Here is a 20,695-nt window from a genome sequence, read left to right as displayed (position 1 = left end):
CACATACATTCTTTATTTTGAATGGAATAAGATTTCTTTACAATTGTGGAAGCCTAGTAAAGCAGAACAGTACCCACTTTGATCTTGCGATGTAGACAGGACTTGAATTGTGTAGACAGAACTATAGTTCTTCCTGAATTGTGGTCACCGAAGCTTTAACATGATTAGGAATATGATTAATATGTGACTTGGTCCTACATCACAAGGTCGAAGCATGACATAGCCATGTTGAGTGCTACTAGGTGGTAATCAGGTCCTGCTTTACGATAGTGTTATTTAGACAACATAGATGTCTATAGAATGTACCTGAAGAGGAAGAAACTTTGCTGTATCTAGAACAGTAGTTTCCAAACTTTTTACTGGGGAGACTCGCCAACTGCATTTTTTTTTTTTGCAACCCACCATTGCATACCCACCCTCTGCCCCTGCACCACAATCCTAATCCTGGCCTGGTGCAGAGCAGACCCTCTTGGGTCGGGATGATTGGAGAGCGAACCTGCCCCGCACTCATCCTGCAGCAGCAGCTCCCATCCTGCAAGACAGGGCCTGGCTCCTCACTCCACATGTTGTGACCTGATGCATGGGGTCTCAGCATCACTCAGGTTTGGCCTGGCCACATCTTGCTCTCCAAACCTGCCTTCCTCCCCTTCACACTGGGCCAGGAGAAGTGCATGTTTGCTTAGGCCCGGACCCTGTGATGGGTTAATCTGGCCCTGGACATGGCAACCCAACTAGAGCCTTCTGATGAACCACTGATGGGTCGGGACCCAACATTTGGGAAACACTAGTAACTATGATCACTGTGCTAATTACTACAGTTTTGATTATTTTTCCAGTGTGGACAAGGTCTTTGTGATTTTTGTTAGGTGAAGTTTATTTCTTAAGTTTTATTAACCTGTTACTCTTTTATCAGGAGCCAGCAGAGAAGAAATAACGGAACACTGGGACTGGTTGGAACACAATGTTATGAAGACCTTATCTGTGTTTGATTCAAATGAAGATGTTACTAGCTTTGTACAGGGAAAGATAAGAGTAAGTAGCATGTAGGTGATATAACAGAGGAAAGCTATGACTTTTCACTCTTCAGAAATATATCTATAACATTCCCTTTTTTTAGGACATTAGGGGACAACATTGTGGTGCAATGTAATTCTTTTTATGCAGTACTATATTGCAGTTGGATAGGAGCAATGGAATGGGATGAAGCTATTTCACTTCAAAGCTAAGTAAAATTGATAGAGACAAATTCTGTTCTTGCTGGTAAACAAAATGTATCAGTTGCCTTCAATTAACTGTTTAAAACTTGTGGAAAAAGAATATTCTGCAACAATAATAATAATAATTGACAAAGCAAAATGAGGCCTTACACTAATCTTGAGGGCCTTTTCCTGTCTGTCTATATGCAATGCTGTCACAGATACACAGGATCTTCTCTGTGCCCCAGTCTGTAACCAGGGACCCCTTTAGTATGCCGGGCACCAAAGACCCACACAGTTCCACATGGGCAGGCCCTTAACCTCCAAGACTCTGAGACTGGGCCTTCGGCACCAGCACTCCCTATCTCTCTCCGTGATTCCCTGCAGCGAATTCAGCCCAGCCAGACTCCTGCGGGAGGCTTGGACTATAGCCCTTCAGAGCACAGTGCTCTCACAGAGTATTTACAGCAACACAGGCAGCCTCTCCAAAACAAGGTAATTCTTTATTGGTCACCTGGCTACAGAAACTGAAAGTCCTTAGTCTGGGACACAGAAGCAGACGTTATGCCATGGTCCATCCTGGCAAAGCCAGTGCCATCATCCAAGCTGTGATGGACTCCATCCCTTGCTCTGTCTCCCTGTTCCCTTTGGCTTCCCAAGTCAGAACTCCTGAGTCCCTCCAAAAGTGCAGCCGTTATTCCAGTTCAGTTCATATATTTCACCTGCTGGGGTTTCCTGCTGTTTGGGGTTGATTGTTCAGTCATTGCGGGCGGGGGAGGGAGGCTCTTTGTCTTGCTGGGTCCTGTGTTGATCTGGGTTGGTTTCAGCCAGATCCTTAAGGACCTAGTCATTCCACCCAGGCATCAAGGTAGTGCACTCACCTCCTGTCCCCAGCGCTGTTCCAGGAGCAGCGTTAACCCTTTTGCACCCACTGTGCACTGAGGAAAACTGAGGCGTGCCTAGGATTCATAAAAATATTATAGACAATGCCCCCTTTGTCACAAACATGATAACTTTTGAATGCTGCATTTGATCAATTCCAAAATTTCAGAGAATGTTTGAATGATGGGGAAATGGGGCCGGGGGGTGGGGGTGGGGAAGAGGATCGGGGAACTCTGGTCTGAGGGGAACAGGGGGATGGGTGGGCATACATCTCCTGGAGTGGGGGCACAGAGAGTCCCTGGGATTGGGGGAGAAATGGGGACAATGGTACAAGGGGGAAATGCGCTATCACACAGAGACTTTGGCGTGAGGGGGTAAGTGGCGAATGGGGGCGGCCTGAGGGGAGGATTGCAGGGAGTCCCTGAAATAGAGGGGGATCGAAGGGTGGCACACAGGGAGCTTGTGGAGGAGGTGGGTAATGAAAGAATGCAGTGAGTCCCTGGTGTGTGCAATGAGCTCGGCCTTCAGAAGCAATGGAGTGTGTGACCTTCTAGTAATAATCCATAGCTTTTTTTATAGCACTTTCCATTAAAGGATGACAAAGCACATTACAAATACCTATGAATGTAGCTTCACAACACCCCTGGTGGGGTAAGGAAGCCTCATTATTCCCATTTTATAGATGGGGAAATTGAAGGTAAGTGTCTTAACCATGGTCATACAGGAAGTCTGTAGAAGGGTCTGAAATAGACTTAGGCCTCTTGACTCTCAGTCCTGTGTTTTGGCCACAAGACCATTCTTTTCCTGAAATATCCAGAACAAAATATGTTGCATGGTTTGTTAATATATATATTTAATTTAATCATTTTTTGTTTGTTTTGCTTTTAGGGATTGATTGCTGAAGAAGGGAAAGGTTCTTTCATAAAAGAAGAAGATCCTGAGAAGTTTCGTGAAGCTATTCTGAAGTTTGAGAAGTGCTTTGGATTAGCAGAGCAGGAGAAGTTGGTGACCTATTACTCCTGCAGCTACTGGAGGGGGCGAATGCCCTGTCAGGGATGGCTTTATCTTAGTACCAACTTTCTTAGCTTTTACTCATTTTTGCTGGGAGCAGAAAGTAAGTTGGCCCAGTCACTCATCACCATTTTATTTTATATTTTTCAAATGTGAAGTAACATTTCACACCATAATTCTTTGAGAATGAAACTTAGTTATTTTGCAACATGAACATCAAATAAAAACAGTGTAGAAAAAAATTAGCAATCAAAATAATCAGTGGGACTATATTATTTAGAATTATTTTATTTTCATGTGCATGTGTAACCCACTAGTGTGTGTTACTTGTCTTTCTCTGTTCTGGATTCACAGAGAATATGGGTCTGGCACAGCTCTTAGCTGAAAATCCTGGGTCTTTAACTCAAGCTGTAGAGATTCATGCTTTCAACTCTTGAGGCTCCTGGTTCAATTCCTGTCTCATGTACAAATTTAAAACAAAAATAATCTTCCCAAATAGAGGCATTATAATTTGCTGATATTTTCACACAACTTTATGTATGTAAACTCATTTTGATTGTTCATTAAAAAGTATGCATTTATGTGAGCAATAACTGTGTGATTGAAAGCTAGAAAATATGAAGAAAGTTGCATAGACTTATAATTTATATATTTTCCTGCCAGTACATGCATGTAGTACTCATGATTGCCAGCAGAAGGCACATCAGAAAGACAAGCCCCTTAGATATAAATGATCTGCTTGCTTTAAGAAACTTTATTTTAAATGCACTATTAAAACAGAGCAGCCTGCATGATATTATAGTTCATTTAGCCATTTGCAGTTTTACATTGGAAAAAGAACAGAAAGTGTAATCTAGTACTAACATATGTGGCACTTTTTGATGTATTTCTAGCCATGAAATTCTACCTGGCAAGCTTCCTGTAACTCTGAAGATAGCCTGTGATGTTCTTGTACTTGTGGAATAGCAGTAGTTTCAGTTTTTCTGTACGCTTATTTTTGAAGGGGCACAAATGACTCAGGGCCCAATCTTACAAGGAGCTGAGCACCCTCAATTCCCATGGCAGTCAATGGCAGTTGAGTGCATTCAGCACGTGGAAGGATTGGGCTATAAAACAGGGAAAGCAACTATGTCAGGCAAGATTATAGAACCCATTTTAAATAGTACCTTACCTCACAAGCAGTTCCACTGAAGCCAATGGAGTAGGTGTGGAATAAGGTACTACTCTATAGGAGAGAGGATTATTACAATTTGGCCCTTATTGAAATACACAAAAGCTTCTTCCTTTTTCCCCAGAAACATGCAATACAATAAAGGCTGTTCAGTGGTTCACTATAACGCTTTCAGCCATGTTAGACTTTCCTACTCATTAGTGATTTAACTGTGCTGTTTAATTACATTTTATCAGAGCTGTTGACCGCTTGTTCCCTTAGTGTTAAGGAAAAAGTGTAGGCGGCTAACGAGCAGTGAGAAGTTACTCACACCTGCTTATACTCATATTTTCAGTAAAACTCGTTATCTCCTGGGATGAAATCTCAAAACTTGAAAAGACCTCCAATGTGATCCTGACAGAGAGTATTCATGTGTGCTCCCGTGGGGAGGATCACTACTTTTCCATGTTTTTGCACATTAATGAAACGTTCCTTCTTATGGAGCAGCTGGCAAACTACGCCGTAAGGAGACTTTTTGACAAGGAGACATTTGAAAGTGACCTAGTCCTCCGTGATCCTCTGCAAATCACCAAGAGGTAATTTATTGTTTGTAGAATGTCAGCTGTGTGCTCAGTAGAGTTCCAGGCACAGGAAGACACAGTCGTTGTCTGAAGGAGCTTACAATAACAGCTTTGCTAACATTTGTGTCTTTTACCCAAGTGTCATCTTAGACATTGGGTAATGCAGGGTGTTATAATTTACTGTTAGTTGTCAGAAGAAATCACGTGAATATGATGTATAAGAAATAATATCAGCTTTATTCACAAATACCTGTGTGGGTATCTCAGCATGTTTACAGATTCTTCATGGCTAATCAGATTAACAAAAACACCATTCAAAATAAACATCAAGGCACAAATTGACCAAATCTGTGCTAATAGCACAGGATTCTCCTTCTTTAAAACAAAACTGAACACCACATGACGTTTACTCAAGCAGGGAACATACACTAAACACAGGAGATGGTTGCCTTCATTGTAAATTCTGTAGGAAAGTTCTCTTAACCCGATCTTCTCGTTCACTTTTGTCAGATCCAATGCAGGCTTAAGTCTAGAGAGCCAGATTTTGATCTCAGATATACAAGTGTAAATCTGGAGCATCCACACAAAAGACAATGGAGTTGCTCTGGATCTGTAACTGTAATAATAGCCCCAAGTGTGCATTATTACATGGCATATTTGCATGTTTTTCATTTTCAGAGGCTCTTCTATGGTAAAGCTTAGTTTCTCTGAGTGTATTTTAACAAATCATTAAAGCTAACAAGTTGGTTTTCATGGCCCAGGTTTATAAAATCCTTTCACAATTTATAGGCCAGAATTAATTGTAATTCAAGGCTTTACATCTGTACCTTTTATTATTTTTACACAGAAAACAGAGAACATATTTGGAACAGGAAAAAATGCAGAAAGCATTATTCAGTACTGTCATACAACCAAAGCTGTTTAATAATAATAGGTTTCTTGATAGGTTCCTTAAGAGAGAACCATTTAATACATGAATATAGAAAAAGGGAGGAAAATCTTATTGCTTTATTCTCTGCTTTAAAGGGATTTCATCAGTGGGTTTACAGCCCCAGATTTACATTTGTTTACGTCTTGTATAAATAAGATCTCTGGAGAGGTTCCATTCTCTAGATAATAATTGTATTCAATTATTTTGTGAAAAACATTACAGCAAAATTCATTTTCAAAAATGTAGTGTCTTAGCAGCAAGTGGGGATAAAAGGCAAGAAGTGATGTCACTGAAGAGTAGCTTGCTGGTGAAAGAATGGAAAGGATGGGGAAGGGCAGCAAACAATTTTTTCAGCATGTGTTAATTGGATAACAAATGCATGGGCCAAATGACATTGGCAATGTGTGATATAAGCAACCATGTGTTGGAGACTCGTGACTGGTTTTCTTACTATTGAATTGTTTTGGGTAACATGAAAGGTCAGATCTAAAATATCCATTGGGTTAAAGTCTGTCTCCTGGGCCAGTGCAGGTTTGGTCCCTGTAGCATATTTGGCAGTGCTTTCTCAAGCCTAGTTTCAAATAGTGTGGCTTCCACAGCTTTCAGTGGAGGGATTTCCAGGAGTCCAATACATTTCAGCAGGGGCTTCAGCAGGAGGGGGGCTGAAGTCCTGAGCCCCGGCTACCGGCAGGTGTGCACTGGCTCTCGAGCTTCTGAAAATTGTTGTATGCAGCTTGGAGGGCCAGTAAGTTTGGCCACCCCTGCCATATATTTCTACTTGTTTTATAATATAATTACTGGATGATTAACGTTTAGGTGTGATAGCAGTGCTGGAGATGGCTGTTGCTCTCCTGCCAAAACATAGTTTTTTCACTGCATTTATATATGAATATAATCTTCTCTTTCTGAAGCATTATACTGTGGCAGATGTTTCTTATACATGTACCCACAGAGGCTACCTTTCCTGCTAATCAATTCTTCATCAAGCCAAAACTGGTTTAGGTTTAATTGGTTTATTTCAAAGAGCTGAAAAGCAGAGCCGATTGGGCTATTAGAAAGTGAAAACTTTTCACCTAATTTAGGCCTCCCTACAACAATCCATCCCCTTTAAGCAAAGCTCTTAATCATGTGCTTAACCTTAAGAAAGTTCTTAAATCCGATTGATTTAAATGGAACTTCAGCATGTGTTTTAAGCATACGCTTAAATGCTTTGCTAAAATAGGGTATAAGCACAGTCAACTCCATTGGGAATTGATTGTGTTAAGAACCTCACTCAGTGCCTTCCAGGATTGAGCCTGTAATATATTTGAAAACGTGGAATATAAAGTTTTAATATAGTCCCCTCCCAACACGATTCAGTTTTAATAAATGTAAAGTGATATTACAATAACTTTGATTTTCCTTCTCCTCCTCCCCTTTTTATCCATTAGAGGCCTGGAGAACCGAGCCCACAGTGAGCAGTTTAGTGCATTCTTCAGGCTACCCAAAGAAGAGACCCTGAAGGAAGTGCATGAATGCTTCTTATGGGTACCTTTCTGCCACTTCAACACGTTGGGAAAAATGTGCATTTCAGAGAACTACATCTGCTTTGCTAGCCAGGATGGCAGTCTCTGCAGCCTAATCATTCCCCTAAGAGAGGTATTGCAAATCGCAGTCAGAGCCAGTGACAGTGAAAGTTTTTTACAATTTGTATGGATTAAAGTAATTAGCAATTTACTTTTATTTAGTCAAGTTTCTCATTAGAAAATTGAATCTATTTTTATTCAATTTATATTATGTCATTTGTTTCTTGGGGCCAGCTGTATTAAGCTAAATCCCACTGCATACAGATCTCCTTTCACTTTTCAGCTCAAAGACAACCTTCAAGTCCCTCTCTTTTTTATCCTCTGTTCTTTCTAGGTGAGCAGGAGATCTTTTAATGTTTCATCTTGCACAAGTCTCACAATTTGTACTAAAACTGGGAGTCTGTCTTCATAGCCTGAGACTTATGGTCAAAAGCAAAGAATTGGAGGGGGTGAATATTTTGAAGTGATTGCTTATGGACTCTGGAGTCTTTCGCCTGTAGGTCACCAGTTTAAATCTGACTGCTGTGGACAGTGATTAATCAGTGCCATCTGTTCAGAGGCTTATGTGAAATGAGTTTGATAGTGTCTAGTCCTTAGTGGACAAATGTCAATTCACCATTCCAATTGGCATCCTTAACTGACAGACTAAGGATCATAAGGTAATAGAGACAGTGGGCTTGTCTACACTGGCAATTTACAGCACTGCAACTTATTCGCTTGGGGTGTGAAAAAACACTCCCCTGAGTGCAGCAAGTTTCAGTGCTGTAAAGTGCCAGTGTAGACAGTGCACCAGCGCTGGTAGCTATGCCCCTTGTAAGGTGGTTTTTTTTAGAGCGCTGTGAGAGTGCTGCGCCGTGACCACACAAGGCACGTTAAAGTGCTGCCGTGGCAGCGCTTCAGCGTTGCCAGTGTAGACTAGCCCTGTGTTAAAGCCTAGCTTTGAATGATCTAGGACAGAGATGAAAGACATTTGTGGATCAGTGCATGGGAAGATTCCCCTGTCCCTTTCCGTGCGGCATGTATTCTGTGGACTGAGCTTATATCAGTCTCCTTAATGTTGTCAGCCTCTGACTAGTCCCAGATATATTCTTGAAATATATACACTGGAAATTATCAAGACATTGATTAGTACTTTTGTATTCTTTTCATACATGCTGTGTGCTATACATGCATGCAGCTTACTAGACATGCTGGGACAGATCTTCATGTGGTGCGAATTGTCATAGATACACTGAAGTCAATGGAGCTATGTTTACACCAGCTGAAAATCTGCCCCGCTGTGTGCTGTTAGAGCATGCATTATTACACTCTACTAGGCGAATTTCTTATTCAGTTGAACGGAGTGTTTGAAAGTATTCAAAGCCATAATATACATAGGTCCAAATTAATTTCTTGTATAACTCAGTTGACTTCAGTGGGCATACAACAGGAATATATTTGGCAAACGCTACTTAGATATTGCAGTTTATGTGATTTTTCTATTGGCAGTCTTACAAACAGGGGCTCTTGCAAACTGCAATAACAAAGCATAACAGGTTGAGTTAAAGGAGCTGACTTCTTAATTCCAAATTCTCTCTTAGGAGTTGTTAGGCCCTTATAGAGTTGTTTCACGTCAGCTGGTTTTCATCCTTCACCTATGGTGGTCAAAAAGCAGCAGCAACAGGAGTCAGTCTAGCAATTCACAGTCATGTTACTAATTTATTTATTTCCCGAAAAGCACTACATTATTAAACTGTATTTACCACTATAAATCATAACTGTCCCATCATCGCAATTAAGATCAGCTTCAGCTGTCATTTACTGTGATAGATGTGTCTAGGAGGGTATTCTCAGTGGAGGATCCTTCCCGTGAATTCTGCTTCATGTGAATATTTGCAGGCGCCAGTCTGGCTTCTTTCAGAAAACTGTGTAAGATGCACCAGTTTCAGCAGGCACTTGAGGCCAGATTTTGGAAAGCGTTTAGCACCAATATATTGATTTTTTTTCTAAAAAATCTGTCCCATAATGAAATTTGGGTTTTATGGGGATAACGTGTGTCAGTCCATTATCTTGTGCCAGAATAGCAACAGCCCATTTTGTGCAATGATAGTTCAAATTGTCTGCGTTATTAATTCTGCTTATACAATGGTCCACTGTGCTCCACGCTGCTCACCAGTGTCTGTATGTGCATGCTGTCATGGTTACCAGGCTAATTGCACGGTTGTCCCATCTTGGGGTCTCACTGAGTGCATCCCCACAGGCTGGAATTCTGCAGTTTGCCCACTCTTGAACCAGGACCTGGGTTATAGTCCCCTGGGTATCAACAGTGACTCTTTCAGTACATCCAACTGGGAGGAGTTTCTCTTTGGGAGCCTCTGATAGCAGCTGATTAAAGTGACTCAGTTTCTCCAAAACAAAGCATTATTTATTCTTTCACCCAAAGATACAAAGCCCGTAGAGCCAAGGTATAAAACAAAGAGTCCTACATGCATAGTTTTCTTACCTAAGGTTAAGCTCTCTATCCGTGGGTCCAGCTTATTCCCCATCTCTAAGGGCACATCTTCACTACCCGCCGGATCGGCGGGTAGCAATCAGTCTATCGGGGATCGACTTATCGCGTCTAGTGAAGTCGCGATAAAATCGATCCCTGATCGCTCTGCCATCGACTCCGGAAATCCACCGCGGCAAGAGGCGGCAGCGGAGTCGGTGCGGCAGCGGTCGACTTGCCGCCGTCCTCACAACCAGGTAAGTCGACCTAAAATACGCCACTTCAGCTACACTATTCACGTAGCTGAAGTTGCGTATCTTAGGTCGACCCCCCGCTGTACTGTAGACCTAGCCTAAGTCAGGAGAAACAGCTTGCCTGCTTGCAGCTGGCTCCCTCTGTCTCTGAGTGAGTCTTCCTAGCCAGTCAGCTTTTTCACTGACATACCCTGGGGAGTCTCCCTTCCTTTTCTGCAGTTTAGCCTCTATATAGGGCTTTAGTGTCTACCCTTTGATATTAGGCTCAGCCTAGGAAAGGGTAAAACACCCTAGCTTGGATGGTGCCAGCTAGGTAGCTTCTTCCCCAACTGATGTCCCAGCCATTGTTATCTTAACTCCTGTGAAGTTGCATACCTAAGGCTGCCTTATCTGTGTCTTTGTTTTATCTTTCCTGCTCTGTTTAACAACCTCTCTTTACAGCCTACTTCAGTTCAACTCTATGCATTCAGGTAGGCAGCTATACAAAATTGAATGGTGAATCCAAGTCACACTTAATATTCATAAGGATAATGCAGATAGCTTCCAGTATGTCACACATGCACTCTCAATAGAATTTCTTTTTTGCAAGCCAAGCTGACAAAATTGGGTAGGAAGATGAGATTACTAATTCATGTGTCCTTGCCTCTTCAGGTCATAGCAGTGGAGAAGGCTGATCCAGCTAACAAAGGAGTCAACATTAGTACCAAAGGAAAAAGAGCTTTTCGTTTCACTGAGGTGAAGGATTTTGAACACCTGGTAGCAAAGCTCGGGATCAGAAGTGGAACAACTTCAAGTCCACATCACACTGCAAGTACTGAGGTAATAGCACAGCTAACTCTAATTCTTTATTAACTATTTATGGAAAGGGTGCTGAAGTGAGTGCTTTGTCCATTCTTGCTAGGAGGCTAACTATTGTATAATTTAAAGTAGTACTGTATATCACCAATTAAAAGACATAGATTTAAATGAGAGTTGGGCCTGAATCAAAATCCCAGATTGGAGCGTCTCCAAACTTCAAAGGCTTTGAAATCTGAACTTTGCAAACACACCACATACTGAAATCTGAAAAGGTGAATCAGTTGAAGTGTTTCTTTGGGACCCTCACTGCTTCAGCTGGCAGGAATTCTGGGAGGCTCTGAGAAAGGGCACTGCATAGCAATGGGGCAATCTGATGTTGAGCAAGACTTCATTCCGTGCCTCATCTACTGTAGGGTTTGTGCTGAATGCATAACAAAGGGGAAGTTATAAGCATGTGTCATAGCTTATTAGCCCAAAGCAAAAGAGTGACTGAAAACCCTATCATTCAGACTGGTATAGTGCTTCAAGGAAGTAATGTTTGGCGTCCATCAGGACTGAACAAAAGTGTGAGCTGGGTGCTTCTCTGGACACACAGACTGTTCACACATACTAACAAATGTGCTTTCATTGGTGACTTTGCATTCATAGGGGAAGGGGAGGAGGAAAGAGAGAGTGTTTCCACCTGGGAAGGTTTTCTGGTTTGAGATCAGGCTTATTAAGATTGGTGAGCAATAAATAAATAAACCTGATAGACTTCTTGTTTCTGAGTCCAACAGGACTGAGCTGTGTTATATGTAGTTAAAAAACAGAAATCCCATCACAGGGAATTTGAGGTATTCCTTCCCAGACCTATCACAGCTGCTTTTTCAGAAGACCAAGTGGAACAGTAAGGATGGTACTGTGTTTAGGGGATTAGCCTGGAACTCGAGATCCCACATTTAATTTCCGATTCTACCACTTGCGCAAGTCACTTAGGGCTTGTCTACACTACCGCACAGGGTCAATCTGAGATACGCAACTTCAGCTACATGAATAGCGTAACTGAAGTCGACGTACTTAGATCTACTTACCGTGGTGTCTTCGCTGCGGTAAGTCGACAGCTGACGCTCTCCTGTCAACTTCGCTTGCACGTCTCGTTCTGGTGGAGTACCAGAGTCGACGGGAGAGCGCTCAGCGGTCGATTTATCGTGTGTAATCTAGATTAGACACGATAAATCGACCCCCGCTGGATTGATTGCTGCCAGCTGATCTGGTGGACAGGGTAGACAAGCCCTTAGTCTGTGTCTCAGTTCCCTATCTGTAAAATGGGGATAACAGCACTTCCCTATTTCCTGGGGTAGTTGTGAGGATAAATACATAAACATTATGAGGTGCTCAGATACTATGGTGAGAGGGACCATAGAAATACCTAAGATACATTTCCTTCAATGCAAACAGTCAGACTTTTCGGTTAAAAAAATAAATAAAACAAAACCCTTCATAATCTCTCCCATGAAAAACCAAAAAAAATCTCCTGGTGTAAAATCAACAGTGTAAAGTCAGTGGAGATGCGTAAACTTAACCAGCTGGCTCATAATGTTTACAGGATGATTGTGAGGCTGCTATTAGATGTGGACAGATCTGTGCAAATAGTGTTGTGTATGGGGCTTTTCAGTTTCAAAATGTATCCCTCAGAACAGATACGTGGAACTTGCATTTTTTAATAGTGCTTCTGCATACTTTCCGTGTAGGCTTCTGCATTTAGGGCTTTGCTCTCATTGAAATTGATGGGACTTTTGTCTTTGACTTTCAGTAAGTTAACTCATAAAACCCCTTCATCGGTAATCTTCTGCTTTGTCTGATCCCAAATACAGAACATGGTCTGCTAGGCTTTAACCTTGCCATGTCCTAGTTTTAGGGTGACATGACTTTCCGATAGGACAGTCCTACCTTGGTCTAACTGAATGTGTGCTGGAGAGGAATACAAATGAAAAATGCTGGGTAATTCTGCTTGCTCTGTCACTGAGAATATAGAGTCTCAAATGTAGATCCTGGCAAAGCTTTATACTTTTACCAATTAGAGACAACACATTTACTCCTGTGAGTCCTCCTACTGACGAGTACGCTTATGTGAGCATGGCGACCAGGATTTGGTACTTCAGCTGTTCAGGAGATTATGTACCATTTTTCATTTCCAACACACTTTTGGACATTAAGGATGGTTTCCTTCCCTTTCCAGAGGGCCATGCTGCCAGATATTCCCCTGGACACAGGGACATGAGCCAGAGTTGAGCAGATAGTTGCTGTTATCCCAGTGGTTGCCTATAACTTTTGTTCTAAACCTAATATTCTGACAGTATAGCAACTGTGTGGAGTTAAGAACTTTCCTCATAGTCCAGATGGGCCTCCCACTCTGCTGCACCCAGCTCTAGTAGTTTATAACATCGATAGTAAAGGAACAGAATCGGTCGGAATAACTCGTGAAATCGTATCCGTGACTCATGCAGCGCATACGCTGGATCAGCACAGAAAAACTGTCATGAAAGGCTCATCCTCAAGGTTCCATTCTTGAGGGTTAGAAGTAACAAGGGAAAAAAAAAAAGGTTTAACTTGAACAGAAATGCTCCCTAGCTAGGGGTGCAGCACAGTTCTGTGACATTTGGGTGCTGAGCTCTGCCTTCTCAAAAGCATTCACCTTTGGAATGGCCACACACGCCCAGTTACGTGCCTTTGTCTCTATTACTTGCCTAATAATCAATTTAAGTCTATTTTCCTTCTTAATTGTGCTTTTAGGGTGGAAAAGATAATTGGCTTGATATGCATACAGAAGGGAACATGTTGAACGGCAAAGCTGCTGAACTCAGTACATTTTGGCATTTTACTTTGTTTTGCTTATAGGTTTTGAAGTAGAATATTTCTCACCCATTAGGCTCTAGACCTTGCTTCTGAAATCCTGTTAGCAGTATCCAGTGGTAGGAGAGCGTACGGTGCATTTAACTGCCAGTACAATACTTGACAGTTTCTGTCCAGCTCCCATTTAAATCAATTGGAATCTTCCTTTTCATTTCAGTAGAGTTGGATCAGGCCCTCATCTTTTTTGCAGCTCTCATTTTCATTAATGTTAATGTATGAATAAATATCTTGCTGTGGCAATAAAGAAATGTGGGGGTTTTTTTAAGTGCTGCCGCTTAAATTTAAATAGGAAGCTCTACAGATCAGGACCACTTCATATCTTATTTGCTCTGTAAAATTCCAGGCAGATCTGTTAATGATGTTTAAAGTTTAAATAATAACAACAATGCATCTGACTACTGTAATTTTGAAAGGTGCATAACAAGTGGTGCTTGGGGATGAACCGTCAACTGTTATCAGTGCAGTTTCTTGCAGGACTTTTTAAGCACCTCTGACAGCTGTTAATGCATTCTGCAGGTTGCCACTACTTCTGACGCTGACAATCTGGTGGATTATTATGAAGGACGGTTAATGGCAGGTCAGAAAGGCAGCAGCAAGACTGTTAGCACAGAAGCTCTAATGACCGTATTCCACCCTCAGGATGCTGATAATCTTGACTCTAAAATGGTAAGAAAGAAAACAACTTTCCACAGCTTTCTGAATCTAATGAAAAAGGATTCAAGTAAAATTGAAACTTATTCCAGAGAAAGCAGCTGATTTCTTTTATGGCTTCGGCAATTTTCTCTTCTCTGCCTACTCTGTATTTTACTCTACATTTCCACAGGGGCCTTATGTATTGCTGTATTCAATTTTCTGCTTCTCTTGTTTAATAATGATATGCCTTATCTTCCCACAGCAAACTCCTTTCTGCTCCTCCACCCCCTCAGGGAGGAACTGTCTGTTTGTTATGTGACAGCGAGCAAGTACTTAATTTCACATTCATTTGAACTGTCAAGACTTAAAACCAGTAGAAACGGTTTGAGAACAAGCAAAATTGTGATCCAAACATCAGCTCCATTTGCTTACCTCTTTTCAGTCTCCTGACTTCTTGGTAACAACATTATGATTTGGAGAAAATGTTTCTCACAGCCCAGAGCATATCATTTTGTTAAAGGTGAAACAAAGTGGGTTTGTGGGAAACCTACTCCCCCTTTTTTTGTTAACTTCTTTATAAAGTATGAAGAAGGTCTGAAAAGTTTTATTTTAAAAAAATCATCTTGCTTTTCACATAAAAAATCCAGTTCTTGGAAACAGTGGAGCTCTATGGATGACTTGAGAACCAGCGGATTACGACATTGCAGGAGATGAGGCTAAAACTTTAACAATTGAGAGGGGAAGGGGTTTTTAGTCACTGTTTGAAACTGTTTTTTGTATTTTCACCTATAAAACCAGAATATCTAATAAAGGGAGAAAGGATGTCTTTGTTAAAGATGCAACATCCCTGCTTTCTTAATTAAGGCTGATTTGAATGCCCATTGAACCCAGTGGAAGTTCTTCCATTCACTTCAGTGGCTATTGGATCAGGCCTTTACTCAGGGAGAGACCTCACAAACTAGGGAAGACCACACATGGCATTTCTGATATTTAAAAGAAAAAAACCTTTTTGTCTGGGAGCTATGGAGAACCCAAACTCTTCAGTTCCCATTTCTTTTCCCTTTTGCAGATCATTTTTAAGTGCTTTAATAAATTCTCAGTGCTGCTTATACAAAATGCAGTGGCAGTGCAAACACTTTCCCCAGACCGTGGAAAGAGCTCATGTACTGGGTTACCTACTCATTAATCTCTCTGCCCCTAAGATTGCAGAGTTCATAATTGAGTTCATTTGTAGTGTATAAGTCTTGTGGTTTTCAAAGGGCCCTATCCAGCACTCGTTACTTACTCCATCACTTCAGTTCTGCCTGAGTAGGGAACTGAAACTGCCAACTCCTACTCATGCAAGTAGGCTTTACTCATGCGGTACTGAGGTTCAACTGGATTTAGGAGAAATGTATCCTTGTGTTTTGACAGAAAGTAGCCAATGTATGAAATTGTTTTCTAGTTGCATGGCAGATAAATATTTAATCCAGTCTGTACTTTATACGGAGCTAAAAATTTTCAGCCATCAGTTCAGCTACTCAAACTAGCCCAGACTTCCACCTGCTTTATATTTTCTTGTTATTAATTCATCTTTAGTACTGTTTATTTGGAACTGCTATATAGAACAGTTCAGTACTGAAGAACACTGTTTATCAATAAATAAACCTCAGGACAGGAAAGATCAAGAAAGCACAGCATGATAAAGGTGTTAGTGCCTCAGTTGTACCTCTGACATGCTTTCCAGCTCCCATTCCCAACGCTGTTCCAGATCTGTCAAACTAGGATAACACAACAAAGGGTGATAAATGGGAAAATCAAAACAACCTCTTTTGCCTGCCAGGTTTGTAGAACATATTCCTTTATCTATGTAAGAGCGAAGTATGATTATTATTATGGTAAGTAAGGAACAATTTGTGGTATGTTGAAAGCAAATGATTTAAACAAATAGGCCATGATTTAGTGATGTAAGGCTAGGTCCACACTATCCGCCCGATTCGGCGGGTAGAGATTGATCTTCTGGGATCGATTTATCGCGTCTCATCTGGACGCAATAAATCGATCCCAGAAGCGCTCCCCCGTCGACTGTGGAACTCCTGCTCGCCGAGAGGAGGAAGCGCTGTCGACGGGGGAGCTTGCCTGCGCCGCGTGGACCCGCAGTAAGTAAACTTAGTTCGGTCTAGGAAACGTCGACTTCAGCTACGCTATTCTCATAGCTGAAGTTGCGTTTCCTAGATCGATTCCCCGCCCCAGTGTGGAGCAGCCCTAAGTAAGCAAGTGCCTACTCCTGCAGGAATTCTGCACCTAAAAATTCAATGCACAATATTTTAAAATTCTGCATATTTGATTTGTCAAAATAACACAATATAATCACTCCAGTTTCAATTATTTGGGTAATTTATTTTAAAATACCTGTCAACAAGTATGTCAACAATGCAGACCAAAAAAAAAAAAAGATTCCCTAAGGAGTAGAGAGTTAAAGAAACCCCTACAATAACCCAGTTCCAGTTGGGGGATATTGGAGAGTGCTGTGTGGGGCCCCCCAGAGCCCAAACACCTGCACCCCTCTTTCCCTAGAGCCCAGCCATGGGGCACTGTGGCCCAGATACCTGTACCTCACTCCGCCCAGAGCCTTTACCTCCCCCCAGCTTCTTTACTGTCCCTCCAGGGGATGTAGTGCAGCCCTGCCCTTTCTCACCCTTGACAGAGTGGGGTCTCCCAGGCCCTCTCCCATAGTTGGGCAGATGAGGATCACGCTGGGCATCCAGAGCCTACATCCCCACCAGGCTGGGTGCTCCACTCACTGTACACTGGAGAGCCAGACTCTGCAGAGTACAGCCGCCACCTACTGGCGGCTGGCAGCTCTGCAGCCCCAGTTCCGCATTGGAAACATGAAATTCTGCAGAGAACATTAATTCTGTGCAAATTCTGCATTGCACAGTGGCGCAGAATTTCCCAGGATTAAAGTGTCTAACTTCAATCACATGAGTAGTCTCACTGAAGTCAGTGAGGCTAACTAACATACTTAAGTACTTTGCAGCATCAGGGTCTCAATACACCTTCCACAATTTGTTCAAACCTTTGAACTAGGTTCATTACACAAAGAAAAGATTAAGACAGGAGGCAACTGAACCCTCGTGATCAATCTGGATCCTACTGCTACTTCCTCATTCCTTTCTTCCTCCCCATTTTTCTTGTTCTGATTCCTTCTGTTACTCTCTCATTCGACTTCCTGTTTTCCTCATCTTTTCCCTACCCCAAAAGCTAAATCTCATTCTACCGAATTGTTCCACTGAGAAGAATTTCTTATTTTTCAACGAGATCTAATAAAAAATAGAGTGTGAGGTGTTCTAAAATTAGCCCAAGTTACAAAGACTTTTTATGTAGAGACACATGCGTGAGAAATGGAAAACTGCAATAGAATTCCAGAGGGAGCTATATTGAGCATCTAACTTTTAAACACAGAGATCACCTCTTTGTGTTTTAAATATTAAATTCTCTCATCACCCCTATGGGCTGATGTGAAAACATACTGGTGGTAGACGTTATTCTTCCTGCAGGCTTCTTCATAGCAGAGCCTAGCTAATGCTGTGACATTTTTGTCCCCCTGGCAAACTTTCCTGGCCCTCTATTCACTCTTTTTTTTTTTACTGTCAGTCTCTTCACACAGTGCAGACTTTCCCAGGGGCAAATCTTTCCTGGGGCAGTTTGCTGTCAAAGGGCCCTCAAAGGGCTTTACCACAATCATTCAAGTAAGTGTTGGAAATGAAACGAAGATAAAGTTAACAAATTACAGAAGCTTTGTATTCTACTAGTAGCTTAGTTCCTTAAGTGGCATGTTCTCCATTGTGGGTTTGGTTATATTTTATTTCTACTGAAAATGCTTGTTCTTCTTTGTTAAAATCCAGCATGTTTGGTGCTAACATATAGTATTCTGTAAAGATAATCAGTCTCTTGTACAAAGTCTTCCTGCTGCAGTATAGCAACCCTTGAATTAACATGGACGGTCCAGACTCACTCTCGTTGTAATAAATGGGAGTGTGACCCTGATTTCAATCGGAGCAACACCATAATTAGATAATTCTTTTGAGCCTTAAATTTTCAATATTGCAAGGTGCTGTGCAGCATTCAAAGGAGTTTAAAGCCACTCAGCACCACTGAGAGTGTCCACCAGTGTCATTAGTACTTAACTTCAGTGGGATGGTCCAAAATTAATTGAGCTGAGCTAAATTTCTTCAGTTTGTCTTGCTTTGTTCATGGCATCATAGAGTTGTAGCCAAGGCCAGCCTTAAAATTCGCAGAGTCCAATCCACCAGAGAGTAGTTGGAGAGAGGGCCCCATCTCTGTCATTGCCAAGGAAGAAGTTGGGCAATGCTGAGAATTTTGAGTTTGCTAGGTCCCACAAGAGCATGAGTGGGGACACAAGTTGTTGGCGGCACTGCTGGCACTTAAGGGCTTGATCTTGCTCTCATCTGAGTCAATGGAAAACTTCCCTTTGATTTGAATGGTGAAGGATCAAGCACCAAACAGGTTGTTGGTATCGTAGTGTCAAATGGGAAGATGTGGGTCCATGGTCACCTAGTCAGTGTTTGTACTGGGTATGGCCTTTAAAAGGGACGTTCTACCTTCCTACATTATTACATTGTAAGTATGAGAAAATGTTGCAGGAGGTATCCTAATGAGGTGAATAGGTCACCCACTGCATCAAGCTATGACTGCCCAGCCAGGGGGTGTGTTACATACTCTTGTGACCATTTTTATTTACAAAAATACTAAACAGAATGATTTATTTCTAAAAGAATTATTTTAAAATGAAAAATACCTTTGATATAATTTATCACGTTTCTTAATTAGCCCTGCTATTTAATCCTTTGGATTCTGATCCTCTGCTACACATTTCTGCTGTTCTTGTCCATCAGTTTCTGTTGAAATCAACAAAGTCTTACCCTTAGGACATTCCTGGTACATGAAGCAAAACAGATGGTGCTTTCTACCAAAATCTACCTGAAACATTCAACAGCAGCCAGTGCTTAATTACTTTATAACCATAGCCTTTAAGATTCTGCTTGTTCTTAGCTGTTTTATACTGACCGCTTTGACTTAGCTGCTTCCGTCAGGACAGGAAATGAATGGACTATAGGAGAACTTGGATATTTTTACAAAATAAAGCAATTTAAAGAGCTGCTTTAATGGGCTAAAATTAATTTTAAAAGGGGCTAAGGGAGTACACAGTAGGTTAACAAACTAGACTTGTGCCTGTGGAGACCAAGTACAGAGTCTCACAGGTTTGTTGGTCTCATTCTAGTCCCTTGTGAACATCACAAAACCATAATTTAGTCCATTCTGAAGTCCAGCACTGGAGTGGCAGTGGTGGCCTAGGTGTTGTGTTGACAATGCTTTTTGGAGCATTTGGGAGAACTTTGTGGGCAGGCTTTCCCAGCACCTGTCTGTACCGTCATACCCACTGGTTAGCTGTGTTGCTCCCTTGCACTGTTAATCCTTTCTGGAACTGTATCACTTCCTATACATTTGAGAATTATGTAGACTTCATTGATAGTGTCAAAGATGAAGAAACAGGCTGGGCTGTCTGCATATTGATAAACTTTTTGCAATATCAGACAATATAGACCAAATATTTTAAGGGGTTGAAAAAGTCTACATAAGTTACTCTGTATTCAGTAGGTCAGATTCAGTTTCCATTTACACCAGTGTAAATCCAGAGTAACTCTACTGATATCAGTTCTGTCACTCTCAATTTATACTGGTATTACCGAGAGCAAAATTTAACCTGATACTTCTTAATGTGTGAGCAGACTTTTTCATTATGCTTAATGGGCTTTTGTTTTTGTTTTGATAGTTGAAAGAAAAAATGAAAGAGCAGTCCTGGAATATCCTCTTTGTAGAATGTGGACGTGGCGTTAGCATGTTTCGGACAAAGAAGACTCGAGATCTAGTTTTAAGAGGGATCCCAGAGACCTTACGAGGAGAGCTCTGGCTGCTCTTCTCAGGTATTGAATAGTAATTAGCATGAAATAATTTTATGGAGTTGTACTACAGAAATATTCTAGTCAACGATCAAACACACTGCTTCATAAACTGATGTTCTCTGCCAGAAGTAGATAAGGATCTTGCTTTTATGCAGGGAATTAAAACCAAACCAAATCTGCAGTCTTTACAGTTGGAAATCAGAGCTGCTGACTCCAACTGTTTTTAAAATGGTAGAGGTAAAAATGTTGTTTGTTTCCTTGGTGATAGGGTACATGCTGTATCCTTAAAGTTCAAGGAGACAGTTAGGTTGGAAAAGCCACTCTGTGTATGTGTGTACTGCAACTGGGATCCTGGGTGGACAGATTCTC

At 41.5% G+C, this 20,695-nt stretch overlaps 1 protein-coding gene across 2 annotated transcripts in view; it reads left to right on the top strand.

Moving 5' to 3' along the window:
• TBC1D8B (TBC1 domain family member 8B) overlaps nt 1–20,695 on the top strand; it is a 60,927-nt gene that overhangs the window by 18,916 nt on the left and 21,316 nt on the right. For both annotated transcript variants that reach the window (XM_026652931.2, XM_026652930.2), the window contains exons 3-9: nt 914–1,032; nt 2,967–3,192; nt 4,595–4,835; nt 7,182–7,389; nt 10,689–10,856; nt 14,244–14,393; nt 20,197–20,347. In XM_026652931.2, the coding sequence (XP_026508716.1) occupies nt 914–1,032; nt 2,967–3,192; nt 4,595–4,835; nt 7,182–7,389; nt 10,689–10,856; nt 14,244–14,393; nt 20,197–20,347 (1,263 nt within the window). The remainder of the gene's footprint in view (nt 1–913; nt 1,033–2,966; nt 3,193–4,594; nt 4,836–7,181; nt 7,390–10,688; nt 10,857–14,243; nt 14,394–20,196; nt 20,348–20,695) is intronic.

Source organism: Terrapene carolina, unplaced genomic scaffold (assembly GCF_002925995.2).
Source record: "Terrapene carolina triunguis isolate 2854851 unplaced genomic scaffold, T_m_triunguis-2.0 Scaffold131, whole genome shotgun sequence".
In the NCBI taxonomy this organism is placed as follows: domain Eukaryota; kingdom Metazoa; phylum Chordata; order Testudines; family Emydidae; genus Terrapene; species Terrapene triunguis.
This window is presented reverse-complemented; position numbering and strand designations above follow the sequence as displayed.